Source organism: Capronia epimyces (genome assembly GCF_000585565.1).
Source record: "Capronia epimyces CBS 606.96 chromosome Unknown aczIQ-supercont1.6, whole genome shotgun sequence".
Lineage (NCBI taxonomy): Eukaryota > Fungi > Ascomycota > Eurotiomycetes > Chaetothyriales > Herpotrichiellaceae > Capronia > Capronia epimyces.
This window is the reverse complement of record NW_006912909.1, coordinates 1,642,930-1,667,111: the sequence shown is the minus strand read 5'-3', so window position 1 is coordinate 1,667,111 and position 24,182 is coordinate 1,642,930. Positions and strand designations below refer to the sequence as shown.

The 24,182-nt window shown below is 52.8% G+C and overlaps 4 protein-coding genes across 4 annotated transcripts; 3 read left to right on the top strand and 1 right to left on the bottom strand.

Moving 5' to 3' along the window:
* Window positions 1-313: 313 nt before the first annotated feature.
* On the top strand, window positions 314-2,122 carry A1O3_07487 (phenylalanyl-tRNA synthetase, beta subunit; the record flags this gene model as incomplete). Its single annotated transcript, XM_007737595.1, has 1 exon — window positions 314-2,122. One exon carries the CDS (start codon window positions 314-316, stop codon window positions 2,120-2,122), a length of 1,809 nt encoding a protein of 602 aa, XP_007735785.1.
* A 308-nt stretch (window positions 2,123-2,430) lies between these two features.
* Window positions 2,431-3,350, bottom strand: A1O3_07486 (40S ribosomal protein S3; the record flags this gene model as incomplete). Its single annotated transcript, XM_007737594.1, has 3 exons — window positions 2,431-2,748; window positions 2,826-3,139; window positions 3,197-3,350. 3 exons carry the CDS (start codon window positions 3,348-3,350, stop codon window positions 2,431-2,433), a joined length of 786 nt encoding a protein of 261 aa, XP_007735784.1.
* Window positions 3,351-5,326: 1,976 nt separating this feature from the next.
* Window positions 5,327-7,596, top strand: A1O3_07485 (uncharacterized protein; the record flags this gene model as incomplete). Its single annotated transcript, XM_007737593.1, has 10 exons — window positions 5,327-5,661; window positions 5,712-5,769; window positions 5,822-5,957; window positions 6,007-6,367; window positions 6,414-6,493; window positions 6,543-6,694; window positions 6,743-6,936; window positions 6,989-7,059; window positions 7,111-7,188; window positions 7,241-7,596. 10 exons carry the CDS (start codon window positions 5,327-5,329, stop codon window positions 7,594-7,596), a joined length of 1,821 nt encoding a protein of 606 aa, XP_007735783.1.
* Window positions 7,597-9,629: 2,033 nt separating this feature from the next.
* Window positions 9,630-11,413, top strand: A1O3_07484 (uncharacterized protein; the record flags this gene model as incomplete). Its single annotated transcript, XM_007737592.1, has 3 exons — window positions 9,630-9,800; window positions 9,851-10,542; window positions 10,594-11,413. The coding sequence occupies 3 exons, from the start codon at window positions 9,630-9,632 to the stop codon at window positions 11,411-11,413; spliced, it is 1,683 nt and encodes a 560-aa protein (XP_007735782.1).
* Window positions 11,414-24,182: the final 12,769 nt, after the last annotated feature.

The window sequence follows — 24,182 nt, the reverse complement described above, 5'->3', positions numbered from 1 at the left end:
CGCCTGCCCAGCACAAATACAGACTGGTGCAGACGAGGATGTGTGGCTTGACCACGCGACCTGTGGCGCAGCACCCAGCACCTCCTGTTTGCGCCGCATTGCTTCCCCAACACCTGCCAAGACGTTCAAAACATGACTCCTCGCAACTTTTTGACGGTATAATCCAGATCCGCACAAGAGCCTGCAGCGTGCTGTTCCACGTTCGTCCAGAGGGCATTGTCGAGCACATCTATCTCGAAGAAGGCTGAGTGGTCTTGGAAGCTGCGTTCTTCGCACCACCTGCACCACCTTCACCGAGCCTCTCACCGACAAGATGCCTACCATTACAGTGGACAAGGCTGCCCTGTTCCAGGCCCTGGGCCGGGAATACACCACGGAGGAATTCGACGAGCTCTGTTTCGACTTCGGGATCGAGCTCGACGAAGACACCTCTCTCACCGAGAGACCGATCGTCAACGGCAAGCAAGAACCGCCGCAATTGAAAATTGAGATCCCCGCCAATCGATATGACATGCTCTGCTTCGAGGGCATCCAACTCATGCTCAACATCTTCAACCGCAGGGTTCCGGCGCCACAGTATGTTTTGAAAGCGCCGCCAAATGGCCAGCTCCAAACCATCACAATCACCAAGGACACCGCGAGGATACGGCCGTACGTGTCCGGGGCCGTTCTCCGCAATATCAAGTTCGACGAGGCGAGATATGCGTCCTTCATCGACCTTCAGGACAAGCTGCACCAAAATCTGGCCCGGCAACGGACACTTGTCTCCGTCGGAACACACGACCTGGATACGATCAAAGGCCCCTTCACCTACGAAGCACTACCACCAAAAGACATCAAGTTCGTCCCGCTCAATCAGTCCCAGGAGATGAACGGCGAAGAACTTATGGCCTTCTATGACAAGGACAAACACCTTGGGCGGTACCTGCACATCATCCGAGATTCTCCTGTATACCCTGTCATCTACGACTCCAACCGGAACGTGTGCTCTCTTCCACCGATCATCAATGGAGATTTGAGCAAGATCACGCTCGACACGAAAAACGTTCTCATTGAGGTCACGGCGACCGACAAGACAAAGTTGGACATCGTCATCAACATTATCGTTGCCATGTTCTCTCAGTACACCGCGGAAGAATTTACGGTTGAGCCGGTTCAAATCATATCCGAGCACAATGGCGAGTCGAGGCAGGTGCCTAACCTTACACCACGTGCCACACAAGCTGAAGTAGATTACATCAACGCGTGCTGTGGTCTTTCGCTCTCTCCTGAGGAGATCTGCGATCTTCTTACCCGTATGTCTTACACCGCAAGGCCTTCCAAGTCAGACCCTAACTTGGTCGACGTGGACGTACCGCCTACGCGAGCCGATGTGCTGCATCAGGCCGACATCATGGAAGATGTCTGCATTGCGTATGGCTTCAACAAGCTTCCAAGAGCGTTTCCCAAAGTCGGGGCTACAATCGCCGCGCCACTTGCGATCAACAAGCTATCAGATATCCTGCGACAGGAGGCTGCCATGGCCGGCTGGGCCGAAGTTCTACCGTTGATATTGTGCTCACACGACGAGAACTTTGCCTGGCTGAACCGCAAGGATGACGGCAAGACTGCCGTGAGACTGGCCAATCCCAAAACAGCCGAGTATCAGGTGGTGAGAACAACACTGCTCCCAGGTCTGCTAAAAACAATTCGCGAGAACAAGCACCACTCAATACCCATCAAGATCTTCGAAGTCAGCGATGTCGCGTTCAAAGATGAGTCGTTGGAACGTAAGAGCCGCAACGAGCGTCACTTTGCCGCGGCATGGTACGGCAAGACATCCGGCTTCGAGGTCGTCCATGGCCTGCTGGACCGCATAATGGCAATGTTGAAGGCGGCGTTCATTACCCACGAAGAAGGACTGGAGATCAAGAATGGAAAACCTCAAGGGATGGAATACTGGATCCAGGAACTCGACGACCCCACGTATTTCCCGGGCCACGGGGCCAGCATCCACGCCAGAATCGCGGGCCAAGAGGTTGTCATTGGCACCTTTGGCATCCTGCATCCTACTGTGCTTGCAAAGTTCGACCTGAAGTATCCTGTCAGTACAGTGGAATTCAATGTCGAGGTCTTCCTGTGAGGTGAGCTAGAGGCACGGACGGCCCCGGGAAAACTGGCCGGCTTAGAGGGAGAGAAGAAAGAAGCCGGGGAAAAGAGATATGTAGATGCCAATAGAACGTGACCAGAGTCACATGGTTGATGATTCCTTTTTCATTCAATCCTGATCTTCGTCTACAGCACGCAAGTCGCCTCATGACATTTTGCGAGCGTCCGTTCGGGCATGACACCATGCACACTCAGAATGGGCCCAGGTGATTCTTCACTCTGCCGAGAAAAGGTATGCTATGTGAATCGACAAAACGCCCCGCGCAGCACAGGCCCAGCATTTTATTCCTGGGCAAACGCCTCCTCGCCCGCACCAGCCTCGTCCTCGGCAACCCGGGCGTCCTGTGCAGCCTGCTGAGCAGCCAAAGCCTTGGCACCATAATCCTGCGACATGGGCTGGAGAATGGGTTGCTCCTCCTTGGGGTCGATGATGGTGACGCTGTCGGGAAGAGTCTTCTGGGGGCCGGCCTTGCCTTCGGGGTCGCTGCCGCGCATGATCTTGACCTTGATACCCAAGACACCTTGTCGCAGAAGGACGTGGCGGGTAGCGTAGTCGATGAAGTCGTTGACCGGCTGGCCAGAGTGGATCATGAAGCCGTCCTGTCACACGCATTTGTCAATGATTCCACCTTTGTACGGCCTCTCTCAGAGACTCAGGGAAAAGGTCATCATCTTACAGTGAACTTCATGCTCTTGGCACGCGCAGCTCGCAGCTTGCCGCTCACGACCACCTCGCAGCCCTTGGCACCGCTCTCCATGATGAATCGCAGCACACCGTAGCATGCTCTTCGCACCGCCAGACCGTTCAACAGCTTGTATCGGAGGGACTCGCATTGCGCCACGGCGGACAGACCGCGGTTTTGCACCTTGGCGGCATACAGGGACACGCTGTTCTCGGGGAACTTGAATCGCTTTTGGATGAGGGAGGTGAGTTCGCGGATTCGTCGACCCTGCTCGCCCAGGACTTCTTGAGTGTGTGTGGCCCGGATGACTGCAACCCTAAAGTCAGATACTGCTTCTCATGGATTCGTAGGAACTGCCGCCATACTGATATCGGTGACTGTGGGAGTGACCCGGACTTCAACACCAGAGTAGCCCTCTTCGGCCAGCTCGCGCTGGAAGAACTCGTTCAACTCGGCATAGAAGACACCGTCGGCGACGAACTTGCGCTTCTTCGAGATGGCTCCTGGCTGGGTCGTCATGTTGGCGGCTTGGTCGGGTTAGTTGAGCTTGATTGACGGTGCGGTGCGCGAACTTGTAGATTTGTTCGAGAGGGGGGTTAATTCGCACCGCACACAAATTCCACGACGCCAAGACGAATAATATTCAGAGCGAGACCACCCCCCTTTTGGACGAGAGTGACGCCGCCCTGTGGCCAACCGGAGCTCATAATTGGGTTCTTTCTCATCCCCACAAGGTCCCCTGATCCATCCAATGAAAATGGTAGAACCCTTTAAAAGCAGCGTCGCAGGATTGACATTCTAAGGCGCTGTTACTCTCCAGATCGCCGTCCATAATTCACTGGCCGGTTCAAAATTGGCAACTTGACGTCCTTTATCCTACAAGATTTCATCTAGCCTTTATCCTACAAGATTTCATCTAGAGAGCTATCTGGGATTTGCAGCTTTCAGAGCAACGGGCAAGTTAAGATGTAGGGTTCGACATGGCATTTTTGTCCTTCGAGCGGCCGCGGTCCGACGTAGAAATCAAAGGCAATCCTAGCGTCGAGCACCAGTAACCTCAAGTGCAGGAACGACAAGCGGGAGTTCATTCTTGCGACATCAGCCATTCTGCCCTTTCGCCCTCCTCCTAGTTGCGACCGGTCTCGACCTCAGCCGCAGGTTGCACGAGCAAGTATTATGCGGACTACCACTCTGGGCGTGGTAGTGGCTTCTTCGACTCATGCCTGTTGTCTTGGTTGAGGAGTCCTACTTCCCATAGCTTCCTTCGGTAGGTAATCTTGAACCATCCAACCTCGGGAATATATGGAGTGGTGATAGCAGGCAATTCTTTGTCGCCCAAGGCTGATTGGCTTGTGGACAAGAGGATGGAGGGACTCTGCAGCTTGCCTCGGCGGTGTAAGTAAGACAGCAGTCCTATTCCAAAGATTGCTCTCCGTCTCCTTGCCTTCCTGGTGTTGGCATAGTCCTATACCCCCATCAATGAACCAGCTGTGAGTATTGTTTGCTTGATGATGGGAAATCTTCGCCGTCAAATATTGGGGCCTTGGGAGGGAGCGCGATCATCTCTGCTTTGGGTAGGGCGCATATGTTGCTCTTCGCAGCGACCTGAGTGATTCTCTAGAGGAGAATGCTGAGCAGACTGCCATCGTCGATTGTCGAAGCTACCGCAGCAAGGCTAGAGGACGGCAGACTTTTCATGCGCCCTGATCAATGATTAAGAGACTGTTGGAATTGGGAATGCATGTTTCGAAGCCGTGCATGAGGCATCGCAAGGGAAGGCTTCGGGTCTTTGGTCGGGGTTTCTGTATCATGAATCCTTCAGGGTGAACAAATTGAACAAGATGACTGCATGTGCGAGAAATGTGTAGGTATTCTGCTGACTTCCAAGACCAAGATGCGGCAATACGCCGTCCTTCACTGCAGCTAGTATTGCGTTGCAGGTTTGGTCAGTTTGTTGACACTTTTGCGTTTCCGCTCTTCAAATTCACCTCTCCTTCTGACTCAACCCGACTCTATTCCTTACCTCAACCTCAACCTCAAGCTCTATCTCTACCTCTTACTCGTCTCCTTCTGAACAGCCTTCAACTGCCCTCTCGCAGCCTGACGGCAAAGATGGCGTCGTGGGGTGCCGCTGAAGACCGTGTTCCTTCACCTCCAGCTACGGGTACGTACCTCGTCCATTCTCTCTCGCCCACAGACACAGCAACCCCTCCTCTTCATTTGCCTCTCTGCCTTTATGCCCAGTCTCAAACTTGTCTCGTTCCTCGCATCACCGCACTCTTGCCTAGCTTAGTTCCTCCAAGATCGGCCTGCAGTTGGGAAAGGTTTGAGAGACGCCCACCACGAAGGTAGCTCACTTCACTCCATCAATACGCATCTGCTTGATCGTCCTCTACCACTCTTCTTTTCTCTATTGCATCACACTTTGATCTCACTCTCCCCACAACTACTCACATTGTTACTCAGGTGCCATGTCATCCTTCGATACTAGCAACATGGCCAACGCACTTAACGAAGCCACCAACACTCCTCCTGCACAAGCCGTCGAGCGTAGCAAAGAAGAGCGCCTCGAAGATGCTCGCAAAGCCGGCTGGTGCGCGCCTCAACCATTCAACTACGATGCCGCAGCACCTGCTACGGGTGCAAATGGTGCAACCGGTGGTGAGGGCGAGAATGATGAGAACGCTTACAAGTCTACTAGTTGGGCCCACGACGCACAGAAGTACGAGTGGCAGGAAGACTTTGGTGATGTAGGCCCAAGACATGAAGACCTTGAGAAAGAGTTGTTTCGTGGAGAATACATCAATCGGGCAGGTGATAAATTCAAGAAGTAAGTCAGCCCGAGCATCACTGCTGGGTTTCATCTGACTGAGGAAATAGTCTCACCACAGTCAAAATCATTGTTGAATCGGAAACTCGCGTCGAGCCGATCAAGAGCGTCGGTACCACCTAGGCCCCTAGGTCTGAACTCGTACTCACCATACATTTAGTTCAAGAACACCGGTCTTCATCCCGTCATCGAGGAAAACATCGACCTCTGCGGCTACGAGCATCCGACTCCGATCCAGGCTTACACTATACCAGCCGTTCTGAAGGGTCATGACATGATTGGCGTTGCACAGACTGGTTGGTGTCTGCCAAAAATGCATTGAGGGCCTCGCTGACTATCTAACAGGATCTGGCAAGACGGCTGCTTTCCTCGTTCCATGCATCTCCAAGCTGATGGGCAAGGTCAAGAAGCTTGCAGCCCCTCGTCCAAATATTGCTGTAGGCTTTGATCCTTCTCGCGAGGGCGTTCGGGCGGAGCCGTTGATTCTCATTGTTGCCCCAACCCGCGAGCTCTGCTGTCAGATCTTTGATGAAGCACGTCGCCTTTGCTACCGATCCATGCTACGACCCTGTGTGGCATATGGCGGCGCTCCTGCGAGAGATCAAGTCAGTCAGCTTGCTCGTGGTTGTGACCTCCTCGTCGCCACACCTGGTCGGTTGCTCGACTTCATGAGTCGACCCAATGTTCTGTCTTTAGCTCGCGTCAGGTTAGAAATCGTTGACGGGTGTTTCACTACGGCTAACCAATTGAAGATACACAATCATCGACGAAGCCGATGAGATGTTGCACGACGACTGGGAGCAGGAGATGTTGAAGATCATGTCTGGTGGTGGTAAGTTACTGCAGGCTGATGCGGTGCGTTCTAGTTGCTGACAACTTAGATGCGAATACCGACGGTGATCATCGCTATCTCCTGTTCTCAGCCACCTTCCCGAAGCGTCTCCAGAAACTGGCTGCGAAGTTCCTCGCTAAAGATCATGTTCATGTCAGCATCGGCCGTACTGGCTCTGTTCATATCAACGTCAAGCAGAATGTACGCTATGGCTGTCCCAAATCCCTACATTTAGCTGACTCGATACAGATCATGTGGACCGACCAAGACAAGAAGATGAGAGCTCTCTACGATTTGCTCATCTCGATGCCCCCATCTCGCACTCTGATCTTTGTCCGATCCAAGAAGACTGCCGACTTTGTGGACGATTATCTGTTCAACATGGGTTTGCCGACCACTTCCATCCACTCCGACCGCACCCAGTTCGAACGAGAAGATGCCCTGTAAGCTAGCAATACTGCATGCTGTTCTGTTATCATAAACTGATGAAGTTAGGCGAGCCTTCAAGTCTGGCAAGTCTCCCATCCTCGTTGCCACTGGAGTTTCCGGTCGCGGTCTTGACATCCGTAAGTAAAATATTGCTGCAAGGCCACAATGTCTCACTAACGAATCCCCAGGCAATGTGATGCATGTCATCAACTTCGACCTCCCGTCGGCTGAGCACGATGGTCGCAATGAATACGTTCATCGCATTGGTAAGCAACTGGAGCGAAGCCCCGGGGTTGATCAAAGCTGACAGTTGGACAGGCCGCACTGCACGCATTGGAAATGAGGGGCTTGCAACTTCTTTCTACAATGAGAAGGACGAAGGCTTGGGCCCTTTTCTGACCAAGATTCTCATTGAATGCGGGCAGGAAGTCCCGGACTTCTTGCAGCAATTCAAACCCGAGGGTGGTGTTCTCAACTTCGAGGAGGAAGAAGAACCCGACATGGATGCGGCAGACGCGGGAAATGGAGCTGAGGGCGGCGCCTGGGGTGCGGGAGACGATAATGCTGAGGCTGCATGGGGTTCGGGCGGTGAGACCAACGTCGCTGCAGCTCCCCCAGCGGAGGAGGGCTGGGGCGCCAGCAATGACAGTGTTCCTGCTGCGTCCAACGCCTAGTAGGCAGTTGGCGCTGAGTCTCCCGGTCGACCGTCGACCATCAGGTGTGATTGTCGACCATGAGCCAGCGGGACCTGCCACCATCACAGCGTCTCACGCCTAAGGGTGTACTCGCCTTCGCCCCGACGATTGAGGTTGTCATCGGCGACACAATGGGGTTTCTGTACAATTACTTCAAAGACGGGGACAAGCCTTGTTCTTGACGCCTGTTCCTCCGGTCGCGTCACGGCAGGCTTTGTCCCGACCCCAAGATCAGAGCAGGAAGCAAATAGCTTAATGATTCAGAGTTCAAGCAGCTACATCTCCACCGACTGCGTAAGGGCATAGTGGTTAAGGTGAAGGATTCTGCTGTTGTTAACTACCTAGGCGCTATTGACTGACGACGTAGATGCTGCTCTCAGTGGGAGTGAGATGTAGTGGCGGCGCAGACGAAAGTGGCACTTTGATGCGAGCAGCCACACCATCCAATCTCGTGGAGACCAGGCACCTTAGTAGGCAGGTGAGGTACGTATATCGATTACTGTCGACGGAGTACGGATTACCCGTACACTTACCAAGGCATTTTTGATTGGAAGAGTCAGGCCAAGGGGCCATGTCTCGTCTCCATCCACTGGACCGAGTCACCGACTGATTGTAACGTATCATCGCCTGGGGGTGGCTGACCAGGGGCAGAGCTGGGAGTCGGTTCTTCGGGCCTGATTTGGTTATTCGATGCCCGTGGATTCTGGAAAGACTGCACTGATTAAGCTCGAGGTGCGATGTGCTTGAGGGTCGTGGTCTGTTATCGAGGCCGAGCACGAACCGGCCGTAGCCATTGGACAGACACCAAGATTGACACTGACACTGGGCTGCTCAACTGGAGGGCTTCTTAGGCTTATCAGGACTACTACTCCGTAGGTTCGGAGTACTACATAATGCCACTTGGACGGTGACGATGCAGACACTAACAAGCACGATGACAGGTTGTCAGGACGGAACGCGGGCGTACCGATACGTAACTGAGGGTGATACCTGCCTACTACCTGCGCCCTGCACGCTGCGCTCCTAAATTGAGTTTGTGGCCTGTTGAAGAAAAATGTTTTCTCCGGCGCCCCTACAGAGCAACAACCGAATCACAAGCCGGAAATGCACACTCCGTACATACCTTACCCAGGCATCGGTCGCCTCATGTGGGAACACTCAGAACGGGGCTTAGGGGCCTCAGGCGCCCGGGGTCATGGCTGACATGTTCATCATCCAGGCGGCCGCTGGGCCATCGCAGCCATCGCAGCTTTGCCCTGTTCAGCAAAGTGGCTTGTACCATCAGACATAGGTATCTCCCCTCCCACCCAAATGCTGAAGCTTGACCACGGACTAACACCCGTAGTTTGTGCCATCACACAACCTCCCCGATCTCGACTCCATCACATCCACGGCTAAGGGGCCCTTGTCCGTTTCCTGGAGGCTGGCGCCCGGTGTCAGGCCTTAGCCCTATCCCACCACGCACCGGCCACCCCGTCCATCTTTCTTCTGGCAGAATCAGCCAATCCTCGCCCCCGTCGCCCCCATCGCCGTCGAGCTCCCCCTCTAGTAGTCTCCATCCTGGCATCTGCCGTCGCAAGATGCGGTCATACCTGTGCAAATGCCACCCACCTGAGGGGCCCACGAGCCCACGAGCCCATACCCATGGCCGAAGGACCCAGGGCGGAGAAAGAATTGCTTCCCGATCGCAAACCCTGCTCGAACCATCTTCAGCTGACTTTTAAATCTCTGCATTTCCTTCATCTCATACACTTGGAGTCCGTGTATAGCGAAGAACAGTGGTAAACTGCACCAGCTGACTGTCACCTCCAATCGAATTCTCAACCGGCTTCACATGCCGATCCTCGAAGTCGACGAGAAACAGTCGTTTTATTGTACCCGCGCCAAACGGGTCGTTCGTTATCGCAAGTGGCGCTGAAGCATCACCTGCCCTACAAATACCTCGCCTCGCCTCGCCTCGCCTCGCCCTGCCCCTGCGGCTGGACTGAAGGACTCGTCTACCTCCGGCAAACATGGCCACAGACAAAGAGGTCACAACCGGTCCAATCGACGAGAGCAACCTCCGCCGACACAGCGTCGGAACGGTGGAAATCAGAGATGCATCGGGAAGACGCAAGACCGTGCAGCTAGACGAGCTCAATGCGGCTGATAGAGCCCTTGCCGAACAATTCGGGTACAAGCCTGTAGGGCAACCCAGAGCCGACATAGAGAGAACTCTACTGACGAGGCGCAGGTATTCAAGCGTGAGTTTGGCTATCTCTCGACCTTTTCCTTCGCGGTCAGCATCTCGGGTCTGTTTGCAACTACCACCACCACCTTCATCTATCCCTTGGAGGCGGGTGGTTCGGCCTCTGCCGTCTGGTGCTGGCTTATTTCTGGTGCTGGCTGTATGTGCATTGCCTGCTCGGTTGCTGAATTGGTGTCTGCCTATCCGACTTGCGGTGGACTGTACTACACTGTTTCCCGCTTGGCACCCAAAGCTTGGGTACCTTCGATCAGTTGGGTGACTGGCTGGATCAATCTCCTGGGACAAGTCGCCGGCGTCGCCTCGTCCGAGTATGGCTCCGCTCAGATTCTACTTGCTGCCGTCTCCATCGGTCGAGATTTCCAATGGTTTCCAACCACCAACGAGACAGTCGGAGTCATGGTCGCATTGACGGTGCTCAATGGCCTCGTCAACTCGCTTTCCACATACTGGATGGAGAAGATGACCAAGACCTATGTCATTTTCCATTTCGCCGTGCTCATCTCCTGCGCCATTGCTCTCCTGGCCAAGACCGACAACAAGCACAATGCATCCTATGTCTTCACCAATGTTGAAGCCAATGCCGGCTGGAGCCCGGTCGGATGGTCATTTCTATTTGGCTTCTTGTCCGTCTCTTGGACCATGACCGACTACGATGCCACCGCGCACATCACGGAAGAGTAGGTCCATGGTAGCTTCGCACCCAGATGATCAACTACTAACTAGCGCAGAATCTCCGAGCCTGAAATCAAGGCACCGTGGGCTATTTCTCTGGCCATGCTTGTCACCTACGTCCTGGGATGGCTGTTCAACATCGTCCTCTGCTTCTGCATGGGTGATCCGGCAGAGATCTTGGCCTCGCCCATCTACCAGCCTGTCGCCCAAATCTTCTACAATTCACTTGGCAAGGGAGGCGGGATTTTCTTCACCGTGGCGGCATTCATTATCTTGCAGTTCGTCTGCTTCACCGCGACACAAGCATTAGGGAGGACCGTGTTCGCCTTTTCTCGAGATCGTCTGATTCCCTTCTCGAATATCTGGACCAAGGTCAACCGTTTCACCGGCACACCGCTATATGCCGTCTGGATCAGCGTCTTCTGGTGCATCGCCATCAACCTGATTGCCCTGGGGTCTTATACTGCCATCGCCGGTGTATTCAACGTCTGCGCCATTGCTCTCGATTGGTCGTATGTCATTCCCATCGTTTGCAAACTGGCGTTTGGTAAGTTCACGCCAGGCCCATGGCACATGGGAAAAGTGTCGGTCTATGTGAATGCATGGGCGTGCATCTGGACCTTCTTCGTCACCATAATCTTCATCTTGCCTACCATACGCCCGGTGACGGCGAACAACATGAACTACGCCATTGCGTTCTTGGCCTTGATCTTGATTTGCTCCACGATCTATTGGTATGCTGGGGGCAGGAAGTTCTACACCGGCCCGATCATCGAAGCCGAAATCCAGGAAGACGAAGCGGGTAGTTCGTCATCGGCACTGGACAAGGAGAAGACCGACGACGAGCTTCGTCGCCGGGGTCCGGAAGCTGCGTAGTCGCCGGTACACGTCAGAGAGGGTCCGTGGCCATGGCCAGGGACCATCGCTCGCTTTTCTGGTCAATTTGCCCCTTTTTGAATATTGCAGACGACGGTGGTTACATTGGTTCTTGGACTATCTACTGCTGTAAATTACGACCACGCCATCTATATATCCACTTGCTATCGACAGCAATGAAGGTTCTTGTACCCTGGCTTGGAGATTTGTCTATCCACTTGATAAGACCGTGGAAGAGTTGTAGATATCTATGTGTAAGCACGTCCGTCGGCGTTCCCTCGGCAGTGAGAGGAGAGGGAAAGTCTTTCCGCTTTCGGGACAGCAGCCTCCCTCTTCGACTTCAGTCTCCAGTCTCTGGGTACGAGACTTCGTGCATGACTGGGTGTGAGAAGAAAGCTGCTCGCTGCTCGCTGCTTGACTCTCTTCAGCCGACGGACCTGTATGCTGGAGCAGAGCCTCTCGACACCGACACAGCGAAGTGGGGAGGTGATGAATTCCTCGCAACGGCGGTGAGATAGATGTCTGTCTCTGCCATCCACCTTCCCCTCGACCCCTCGTTCTTCACCACCCTCCCCCCCATGTCCATCTCTGTCGTGACATGTCTCACTCCTTGAAGACTGTCCATGAAACAAGCCCCAGGGCGCTCTGGGACGGGGGCTGCCTTCCCAGAAGTCGCCACTGTCGGTTTCACCGGATGAATGTACGGTACGTACCCCGTCCTCCGTACTCCTGTAAATTTCCCATCCCCGCAACCGTCATGCTCACGAGTGATGACTGTTCGAATCCACGTCCACGCCCGATGAAGATGGCCATTGAATGCACCAGGCAAGTTCCAGCTCCCAGAGTCAATCATGTCTGGTGAGTCGGTGGTTGGCCCTGCCCCGGTGCGTGATGTGGGTCCCCCGCAAAGGCTTTCTTTCACAGCCTCATCCTATCCTTTGGTTTTCACCTCCTGTCCATCGGGTTGCACGTCACGCTCACTGGATTTCACCTTCATCCATCGGTTTGCATGTCCCGCCCACTGGTTTTCACCTCCCATCCATTGGTATGCCCGTCACGCTCACTGGTTTTCACCTCCCATCCACTGGTATGCACGTCCTGCCCTCTGGTTTTCCTTTTCGGTGATATGGCTGCCTGTCCAAGGCACTCTGAAACGGTTCCCTTCAATATCCAGCTGGGCTGCGTTGGGCGTTGATGTTTCAACCGGTGAAGAGTTAGCGGTGTAAGTATCTTCTGCTTGGGGTATAAAGACTACTTCCTCCCACTTCTTTCCTCCTGCTCCTCCTCCTCTTCTACTTCCCTCTTCGTCTTCTTCTTTCCTCCTCCTCCTCCTCCTCCTCCTCTTCCTCCTCCTCGCTTGTTCAGCTCCTAAGCTGTGAGGGAGTTGCTGTAACTTCTCTCCCGCCCAGCTCCGTTATATATACTATATATAAACATATCGCACAGGCATTGTGAAAGAAGGACCTGTTCCTCTGGTTCTGGCAGCAACCCAGTCCTTCGACGAGATGGTCTGTCAGAGGTGCGTTCGTTCGGTGAAGCGCCTCGAATTGGTCTTGGTTGATCCAGACAGTAGGTGGTCTTGCTAATGCTATTCCATGCTCGAGGCTTGCTAACTTTATGCTAGCACACAAAGTCGCGTGTAACAACGTGCGCAGTGCTTCGCATTTGGTGCAGGGCTACTCAGTGCACCAGCGCGCTCGGATCGGCAAATGGATTCTCGCACGTCAACGCAATGATTGCTTACCTGGTCGGCGGCACGACTGTGGACTAGGAAAGACGTTCCAGATCTTGCTGACCATCTACAAGTCAGCTTCCAAACGATGCGACGACGCCGAATGCAGCGAGGATGGCCAGCAAAATGCGGACGTTGTACAAGACTTTCGCCCAACTCTTATTGTCGCACCCCCTAACCTTGTGAGCGTTTGGTTGGAGGAATGGCGGGCGCTATGACGGGTCCCCGGCGCTCCCGCTTCGCATCTTCTATGGAAACGAACGTGACGCGGACCTCAGTGACGAGCAGCGGATGCTCATGTTGTCATCCGATGCGAATACCGCCGCCGAAGAGATTTTGGCGGCTTTTCCCCCCGAAGATCCGCTAAGCGCCTTCGGCATCGTTGTGACCGCATATGATACGTTGGCGGGGAGAACACTCACGGCTAGTTTGAAGTCATTAGAGGAAAAGCAGCGCCTGTTAAGAGGCGTTCCCGATCGAGGTATGTCTCTTCTTCCCATGCACACTGCTCTGACTGGAACCCGTCGTCTACAGCTTCCTCCTATCCAAGTTGGTCCTACTATGCCGTGCGGTACATTCTAGAGTTGACAAGAGATGAAAGGCAAGGGTGGGAGACACTCCTTGCCCTGAAGCAAGATCTTCGCATGAGAGTCATGACAGAATTGCCGGTGATCAACAGCTTGGAAGAGGTCGCTCGCGTTGCTCAACGCCAGTGATCTGATGACCATTCGGTTGCGTAAGCCTTACTAACAGCATGCTTTTCGCAGTCTGGACGTTTTGCATGCTCGCGAGAGACGACCCGCTCAGACTGTACCCGTCCCATTGCGTACGCAATGCTCGCAGGCTCCCGTCGACTACTGCTGCAGGTGCATTCGGTCTCTGACCAGGACTCCCCAGATCCTCTTTGATGACCACGGTTGGTCAATACCTGAGAATACCATACTGAGCCATTGCTGACAGCTTGCAGGGATTGCACAATGCGATTGTGAAGACGGTAAATGTGTCTATTGCGTGGAACAAGCACATCGGTGTGAACCGGTAGGTTGCTTTCTGCATGCTGTTGGCTTGCTGGGCTATTGCTGATTGACAATAGATCCCGCCGAATTGTACTATGGCTGTACGAGACTTGTTGCTCGCTTGCCAGCACATGCGGTAGCAGACAACCTTGATCATCCAGTCTGTTGTCGATGCGTGGAACCCTGCCAAAAGTACCTTGGGGGTTTTCAGTGAGACAGACTCCGTGACGTTGCTTCAGCGGACTAGTCGAGACTGGGCCTTCGGCCTCTTATTCTTGGGACCTTAGGGCAAAGATGTCCAACGTCAGTGTGGAAGCACCTTCCTATGGGGACGCTGCAGATGCTCTTGGATACTGGGATGAACCGGATGATGTTCGGCAGCGCAGATCCTCGGTTGTCAGGACACTGAACTGTCAGTCCTTGTGACAGTGTCAAAGGCAGCATGGAGCTGTCGTTGTTTGGTCGAAACCCCAGTTTCATTCGACCAGCCTATCAGACAAGAGATACAACCAGAGCTGGCGATGCCACGGTGACTCGGACAATTCAAACCCTCTATCATGTCACATGGTCGGAGAATACCTCTTTAGTTCTAAGCCGCATTTCCACAACATACACTACCAAAGGAGACCAGTCGACGAACGCCTAATGACCTCCGGAGAACTGGCTCACCTAAAGTGGCGGCGACTAACTCCTTTCCCGGAAGCCAGTCTGTGTTCGCTGACTGAACGGGGGCAAACCTATGCCACTTAGGTTGCCATCTGATGTGTCGACAAACTACGTTTGTTGTCGCTTGACCAGACAACTAAACCTTTCGATGTTGAAGTATGTCATTTGGACAACCTAGTGTTGAGATTCGATGCATAGTAAGTGGTCGTTCGGTTGCGTGGGTCTTGCTAACAGCGTGCTTTCTACAGCCTTGACATTCTCAAAGCAAACGCTCAGAGACCAACTCAGGCAGTGGCTACACCCTTGAAGACCCAGTCGCTCCAGACTCCTGTAGAAATCTGTTGCCGATGCATCAGGTCGCTCATGCGATCTCCCTAGATCGTGAACTGTGTGGCCGTGGTCAGCAACTTCGGATACCAGAAGAAACTTTTGAACGACGAGTCGGTGAATTAGGAGAACCGTCCGATGGCGGCCAAAATTCGACAATGGAATAAGGATAAGGACAATCGAGAACGTTGTCTAATCTATCTCAACATCTGATTCCCATCATCGCTGCCTAAGAAGAACCGATGTGGCACGATTCCTGTGGACAGCGGTTCTCGGGTGAACGAGATCATGGTAATGGTTGCTATTGATTGGCCAAAGAGCAGATGGACTTGAATAAGGATGCGACAGTGGCGATTGTGACTGCACATAACGCCCAGCTCCGTCTTGACCAAAGTGCCAAGGTCAAGCTTGTTAAAGAGAATCTCAAGTATTCCGACCTGAATCTCGGGTGAACGAAATTATGGCAATGGCTGCTATCGATTTGGCTAAAGAGCAGGTCGACTTGAATGGGCGATCGACGGCATATAACGCCCAACTACAACTCCGTCTTTACCAGTACGCGAAGGTCAAGCTTGTCAAGGAGAATCTCAACTTGGGTATTCCAACCTGATCATCACCAACGATCTGCTGTGTGCCTGTCGAGCCATGAGGACCCGCGGGCACACTCATTCTGGTAGACTTGTGTTCCGAATGTGATCTTCCACTGGTTTCAGGATGATGAAGCGTCTGGGATTCGTCGTATAGCCACGGGTGTGGACAGACTTCCTTCCAATTTCACCAAAGGTTCCCGACAACATCAATACGGTTATTCAGATTATAAGTCGAGTCCATCGACTCGGTCAACAGCATACCCAGTACATCTGGATCCTCGGCGTGCTTGAGACATACGACCTGTGGCTATTTGCCAATGCCATTCACTGGTCTTGCCTGCCGAAAGCCCAAATTTCGCACCGCTACTACCAGCTTGTCTATCAAGACGCCTAGAAGACCGGGCCCTGTCCACGGTAGACGATGGTGGCTGGACCATTTTCAACTCAACATCGAAACCTCTCTGAAAGGCAAGGAACTGCAACATCCATGCAGGCGCGGGAAGACACATGGGGCAAGAAGGTGCGAGACTCTCGCCTCGCCAGACAGGAGAACAACTGGCCAAGGAACCACGAGAGACCAAATACGACGTGCCAGCAAATGTCCACTCGCGAAAGGCCTGTCAATGTTTTTAGCGACATACCAAGCAATCGGGGAAGTCTCCTGGCTTGAAAAAGACGCTGGGGCTGATCAGAAACAGGTAAACAACATCCTCTAAGAAAACTCGCCACAAGGAAAACAAGGTGTTGGCACAAGTGGTGAGTTTGCTGCTGCTCATAGCCACAGCCACCACTGGGAAAAGCTGCCGACGAAGAAGAATTCGACCCAGAAAGCTCGCTCTCCATTCTCGTCATGTTGGTCGACGAGCGTCGACGCGGGGGCAACCGCTTCGTCGAAAAGGTCCGGGCTTAGAGCCATTTGCTGAGCAGGAATATGCTTGTCTACAGAGCACGATCGATAACACCCTGCAGCCAGACCGGCGCGACCCTTCCGACCAGGTTGCATTCGAAGCCAAACAAAGTGGGTTCCCCTCGTAACTCGTCGGAACCCGCTGACTTCTTTGCTTAGATCCGAGAGCCAGTGAGGACGAGGCGTATTTGGTACAGTGCAAAGGCACTGAGAATGCTGAACGTGAGTGGTTCTGCATCGAGGGAGGCATAGTTCGATGACCTGATATGACATTGGAACGGTGCGATGCACAAGACTTGGAGGGGCGTCGGCGTTTGGGATTTGCACCAATGCGCATCGCAGGACGTTTCAAGAAGGAAGAGCTGAGAGATGAGGCCATCACTGGGAGTTGGACGGCACAACACCCGAAGACTCGTCATCCTAACATCAAGGATGAGTGCGGCATTGAATCGACCAATTTCATTGCGCAGATGAAGCCAGCCGGACTTGCCGACTGTAAGGCCACCCCCGATGCCGAGCAGAAACCCTTCAGATGAGTTACTATAGCATTTCAGTACACCGTTAGCGGCTCGATCTATCAACCATACCATCGAGAATGGGTCTGCCGCCCTCGAGCCTCTGAGGACGAGGCAGGTGGCAAAAGACGACCAAGGAAACATGAGAAAGCTATCCGATTCCTCAGCCGAGCTGGCTCGAGATAGGCTGGACAAATCGAAATTGCGAACGACTTGGAAGCGCACCTGACAGAATCTTGGATCGAGCCTTGAGAGGCAGAAGCCCAAACGAGCATTAGAAAAGATTGAATTCATCTGAACAGATCTAGGGTTTATCTGACCAGATCCTTCCTTCTATGGGAATAGGCTGCCCTCGCTTCTGACAGATTCCGAATCAAGTACAGAGGGAGTACTTGATTGTGCTGCTCTAAACACATTCCAAAAACTTCCGAACATCCCAGGGCTTTCTGGTATTCGGTATGTCCATTCTTCCCTGACAGCGGTGAAGGTCAAGGATTCGTTCCCTGCACAAATCGACGAAGTTGGTCAATCATGCCAAACATGATGTCTGGCACGATCCCGTTGGATCCACTATCTATTGCGCCCAAGGCCCAACGACCATTGAAGGATCAGCTTGACGGGTTCACCATGGACTGCTGGAGCGCGTAAAGCACGAGTGGTAACGGTCGACCCCGAAAACCAAGTACAAGGTCTGTACACAACAGACCAGAGTGGCGAGCGGACAGGCGGAACGCTTAGTTTCGTCGTGGACCATGAGGATGAAGAGCAGCGCTTCGACGTCACGCTGGCCACATACCATACCGAGGAGGAGAGGATGCGGGTTGCCATGGACGCAATCCGGCAAGTCACTCGATGGATGGAAGATCCTCTTTGATGTTGAAAAGGGGGCCTTTGGGCGACAGAATTGTCGAGAATATGTCGGAACAACCTGAAGAGTCACAACAGTAAGCTGCAACACCACTTGCAGAACATCGTACAAGACTGAAGTTTGAAGCCCGAACCCGTCCCGCTGGAGTCGTCATACATAAAGTCGCATGTGGAAGTGTGCTTTCGATGCACCCGCTCTCTCATGCGGACCCCCCAAATCCTGTTCCATTGTAAGAAGGCTTTGGCAGATTGGGAAGCACATGGTGGTGTCGAGTGGCCGCTTGACCCCAGCACGATCAGCAATCTGGCCCATACGGATCCTGACAAATACGCCGAGTTGCAACCTCGCAATCGACTGGCCGTACCCCAGTCCTATATTGATATTGACGAAGAGCAACTCTTTTGGACCATTGAATAATAAGCGGAACGAAATTGGGAGAGCTTGACTATGCTAGTTTGCATCCAATGTTGAGGATGGATTCCAGGACGAGGACCAAATCGATGGAGTTGAGTTCAAGCCATCATTCCGAACAGCTCTTTAAAACTCGACGAAGCATGCGAGGCCATCTGAAGATGATGGGTAGTAGTGAAAACTACGAAGTCGGTGTTGAAGGCACTGAGTCGGCAGTATGGCTTCTGTGTTCTCGATATTATGAATCCTGTTCTGGTCGAGGATACCCCTAGGGGCACTTCCAGCATCCCTTACGGTCTACGCATCTGCGGCAACTGTTGGATATACCGAGATTCGAATGGTTTATTACGACCCAAGAATGCATTCAACCCAACACCGCAATAGCCAATCCTTTGCCGCAAAAACTACACCACATGTTGCCACCAGATATCCTTTGGTCAATATCTTTCCTGTCTCTTCACCAGCTCTGAGTCAGAGGGGCGTTGCCATCCTCCCTAGCATCGTGGTCTCGTAGCCACGAAGTCTCGCAGACCAACAAACCGCACTTCATACAAAGCCCGAGCACGTCCATTTGACCAACCTGGCCAACTATGACAATTGGCTGCAGGCCGGAGCTGCGACCAAGTTCGCTGCTCAAATGGCCGGTGAACCTCGGCGCATCCTCCCCAGTTGGTTTCGAATTCCACGGGTTCGTTGAGGCCGATCTTTGTTCCGTTTCGGTGAACTTTTTCAATCGATCCGTCAGGAGCTCAGAGATGGCACCACAACCGAAGATGGACTCGGCGCTCGTGAACCGACGGATCAGGGAGGCACTGAAAGTCTCGAAAAGCCCAAATGAAAGAGACCTTACCTGGCTGAAAGCCAACGATCCCGAAGCATACGCTAATCTCCCGACAAGTGTGAAACGTAGGACCTCTACCAGACAACCGATACCCACTACACCCAGTTCTCTTCTCACCAACAACAACAAATGCGGCAACCAGCAAGTGCCAGTTCCTCTACCAAATCAGCACAAACGGAACTGATTGTGGCGAATTGCCGCTTTCACCACGTATGGACAGGAGCATCCGCATACGTTGCTTTGGGCTTTTGTCCTCGAGAAGAATACACGAATCACCGGAGAAGATTAAATACGACTACCGATTCATCTTGCGCCTGTGGGCCTTGAGTGAGGGCTCATCCCACAATTGGTCTGTTGTGGGCTGGCGGGCAACAATTGGCTTTGTACGCACATAGCCCCCAGAGCCGACGACCCCTCACCTTGCCTGATGTCGATGTTCTCTATATGCTAGGGAGCATCAGGTCGACGCAGGTGGGGAGCCACCGACTGTCGTACATGAACGGAATTTTGATAAATTCCCGTGGCTTTATGACTGTTGTCGGCAGTGTTGACAGACTGACACCCTTTCCCATGTGCCAACAAGCTCCAGGTCACTTCAGGGATGCGTGTGGCAACCGTAAGTGGCACGATCGCGCGTCCCGTTGCTCATTCAGCAACAATAACGGGGGGGCTATCACACTGTCATGACAGTACTAAGGTAGAAAGGGATTCTACTACCAATCCGCTAGACCTTATATCTACAGCTTCGAGAAAGCGGAAGTACCTACTCCTCCACACGATTTGCCTACCAGAGCGGGTATAGGAAGTATACTAGACCCTGACCGACCAGCAAAGAAGAGACGATATTGGTATAGTAATATACCTCCTGTGTGGCGATGGCACCGACCTTGGGCATCCAAAAGGTTCAGATTACACGAGCGAGCTGTGATGATGCTGGAGGACCGGGAACATTAACATGGCCAGCCAAACATTCTTCCACACACCGACACCAAACATTCCCTTGGCTTATCAGTCCGGCAGGGCCCAGATCCCTGGCTCTCCGCCCCATTGGCTCGCGAGATGGTCTAACCATATATCAGACTTGTCCAGGAGATCAACAGTTGTCTAACCATACTTCACGCTCATCTATGAGGTCAACCCTTTTCTGTCTTTTACACAACAGACGAACATAACCATGGACAAATGGTCGGCGGCCTGTACTGTACCTGGGCATAGCAGAAGAGTACGTCATTGCGGAGCTCGTTCCTTGCCATATCCTCATGGCCAAGGTACAGGACCATCCGCACTCCGGGGTCGACTTCATCCCATTCAACTATGGTGTTGGATTTCATAACTGCCATTAGGAGTGGAGATGGTTTGACTATGGTAGTCGCCGTGGTAGTCGGTTCCAGCCATACAACGAACGTTGAGACCATTCCGGGGATAAAGATTCCATCCTCAAGATGAAGCGGCGTCGATCGAGTACGCCTCCGGATGAAATACACGAATGGCACGAACAGACATTAAATTCGACGCTTGAATCCTCGCCTCTCTCTCTCTGTGATCCAGATCAACTTAAGATATTGACTGACAGACTCTCTCTTGTCACTTCCTCTTGCTAAGCAAGATTCCCTACATTCGTCAATCCTGGTCTCCGGTATTGGCGTTGTCAGCTATCGCCAAATTCGACTCTTGAATCCTCGCCTCTCGTCAATCAACTACAAATGTCAGCCCAACCGAGTCAGAGCTTGTCACAGAGCAAAGAGGAGTCGGCATCTTGCAAACCCGAGGCCGACATACCGACCGAATCCATCAAAAACGACGATGCTCCGCAGTCAAGGGATAACTCGCCGCCTCCTCCGCCGGAGATAGTGGTGAGAAACGGGACCGCGCAAGAAGAATAGGTCGTACTGGGGATCTTAGACTCTAAACAGCCGGGTGGTAATACCCTCAGATACATGGTACTGTAGGACGGACACCCTGCGACATGGCAGGTTTGGTGGGGTGTGCTGCCTGGCTGCGACATGCTTGTACAGGAATTCCACGAGAGATACCCTGACAAGCCAGGGCCTCCTGCTGATTGCGACTTATGGCCTACAGATATGAAACTGTGTCGATGATGACCTTGGAATCTACAAAGATGGGGTCCCCAGGGGATCCAGACATCATTTGAACGGCGAGAGTTGGCCAATGACACAGATACGAGATCTCGGACCGGTCAACAGAACTGTATCTCCACCGCATCATCGGCAAGCCCCTGGTGGAGATATCATTCACCGATATCAGCCTGGTGCAGTTGGAGGAAGACGTCCAATTCACCATCGAGACGTTCGAGGAGTCAGATGGCGTCGTACCTCAGTTCGGGCGTATGATCATGGCGAACGATCCGATTTAATTTATGACTGTCCACCTCAATAGCGCCTTCACAGGACACATGGAAGGCAGAGTCGAGTTGCTCGAAACGGGCCGTGGCAATGGCGGCAATTGCGGCAACAACATAGAAGCGTTCTGTCACTCGATAAAGTGCCCGTCGTGGAGGGCCTCTGTCCTTCGATGCGTCTTTCCGCAAATCCCTTGACGAAGTTCCAGAATTCACGCGAGATCTACATGTGCTACAGAATCTTTTGTGCTCTTCATGGTAATGAAGATGGTAGGTTCAAGGGCAAACTAGGGTTATTATCTACGTTGGATGGCCGACCACCCAATGGGTGACTGGGGCGTTTCTGCATAACCTCGGACTCAAGTTTTTCGCTCTTCAAGCGCTTGCGGCTCGAGCGCCGAGTCCTGAGATCCCGTCGTCGTCTCGTCCCGTCGCCAGTCCTGAACAAGTTGCCGCTCCTAAAACAACTAACCTTTCGATGTGGAGGTGTGTCATTTGAACAACTTAGTATTGAAATTCGACGAATAGTAAGTGAGCGTTCGGTTGCGTGGGTCTTGCTAACATCGTGCTTTCTGCAGGCTGGACATCTTTGAAGCAAACGCTCAGAGACCGGCCCAGGCAATGCCTCTCTATGGCCATCTCCCACCGACGCGGAAAAGGCCGAGATTCTGCACCGCTTCAATGACCATGAGGATAACTCTACGTTGGGCTACCTATCTCTCGCCATCCTCTTTGGAGAAGATGGTTTGTGGTATGCGTGTGGCATGCTCTTCTACTGCTAACCCAATCCAGGTGCCCTGATGTGTGACATGGAAGGCGGAAAGTGCTTGTCTTGCATTGAGAAAGCGCATACTTGACATCAACCACTAAACACGATCCGGACAGAAGGTATCCTTAGTCCGACCGACGATTACGACGTGGGCATGACAGATTCCTCGGTACCGGCACCTACCTGATGGCACACAGGTTGATCACAAACACCAGCGAGACTTGGGGACTATCAAATCACTAATATTTGAAGCTTTTACCCCTGAGCCCTGTCGAAAAGACCCGCGACCCTGGAAGACTCGGCCGATCAGCTGATTCCTCTTACCACTGAGGTCCCTCATTGGCGCCCAAACGGATTGTGCGTGAACTGGCTCGAGACAGGACAGACTGTGGCCTCGGCGACGTCGGCAGCGACGTCCCTGATGGAGATGTTGGATGCGGAAACCAGGCTGCTAACTGGGCCGAGAACAGCGTCGAGTACGGATCTCGTGAATATGTCTGAACGTATGTCTACAATACTCTGTACGCTAACTATGGTTATCATTGAGATTGAGGTAACTCAATCACAAGGGACCCTTCGTACAGGAAATCCTATACTAACATAGTGAATAGGTTGAACTATTGGAGGCGGAGACCATTCAGCAACCGAAGATTCATCTGACGAAGCTGAAGGACTGGCAACTCGCTGCAGTCGGTAAGCTTCTTCAGCTCTTCCAGACTCGCTATAAGGGAGGTATTCTCAGTGATGAATAGGATCTGGCATACTGACCTCTCCCACCATCTCGAATTACCGGAACCCGGAGATGAACCATCATCTGGTTTTGGAGCGGTAGGATAGTCTTTCAGTATCTGATCTGACTCTTCTGTCAACCTCTTCATACATCCACAATCAGACCAAGCTATCACCGCGGTCCTTGGACGCAATTGAACCAGCGCTGGCAAGGGATCGCCTCGAACAGGTTCCGGATGACAAGACCATGCAGCCTTCCCCTTTCCCTTCATGGAAGGTCGGCAACCATCGGAAGAATGGAGGAGAGGTCTGAGTGGATGCACAAGCATCCAGTTGGAGAGCAATCAACAAGCAGTCCTCCGGTTGTGATTGTGGTTGTTGACTTTCACAGTGTCAGCAGAGGCAAGAGAACTACGATTTCTCCCGCCACTCTTCACACACCTCACCTCAACCAGTCATCTACTCAACAGTAAGCTACCCAACAAACAGCAGTCTGGTTGTGAGTGTGATTGTTGACTATACACAGTCAAGCGCAGACACGCCAAACAGCAAACTGGTCGACTATGACTATACACCATCAAGCACAAACATCCACCTTCCATCTATATAATCCATCTGGTAATGGTAGACGATCGACACATTTCACATATGCTACTTGGAATTGGCCGTCTCCTTGCCCGAGTGGTTGGGACTGTGGCCCTCCCACAAGCACTCGCTTCATTTTAGCCCCTAATTTTCTCAACTCGCCTCAATCAGCCACCACCACAACACTACGACCACAACAACCGTACGTACTGCTTGGTCCTTGATTGATTGCTGACATCAGGCTGACAATGTGATAGAATGTCAATCTCCCATCAGGTAAGTCTCGTACGTCCGTTGTTGCAGATGGCTGTCAGGTTGATAGTTTCCAGGGTCACGATGTAAGTTCACGCCCGCCCCGTCCTCTCCACCCTATACCGTACGGCAAGAGCACTGAGAAGAGTACTCGGAAGAGTGCTCTTAGGAATCCGAACAACATGCAGATGGTTCGCTGGGA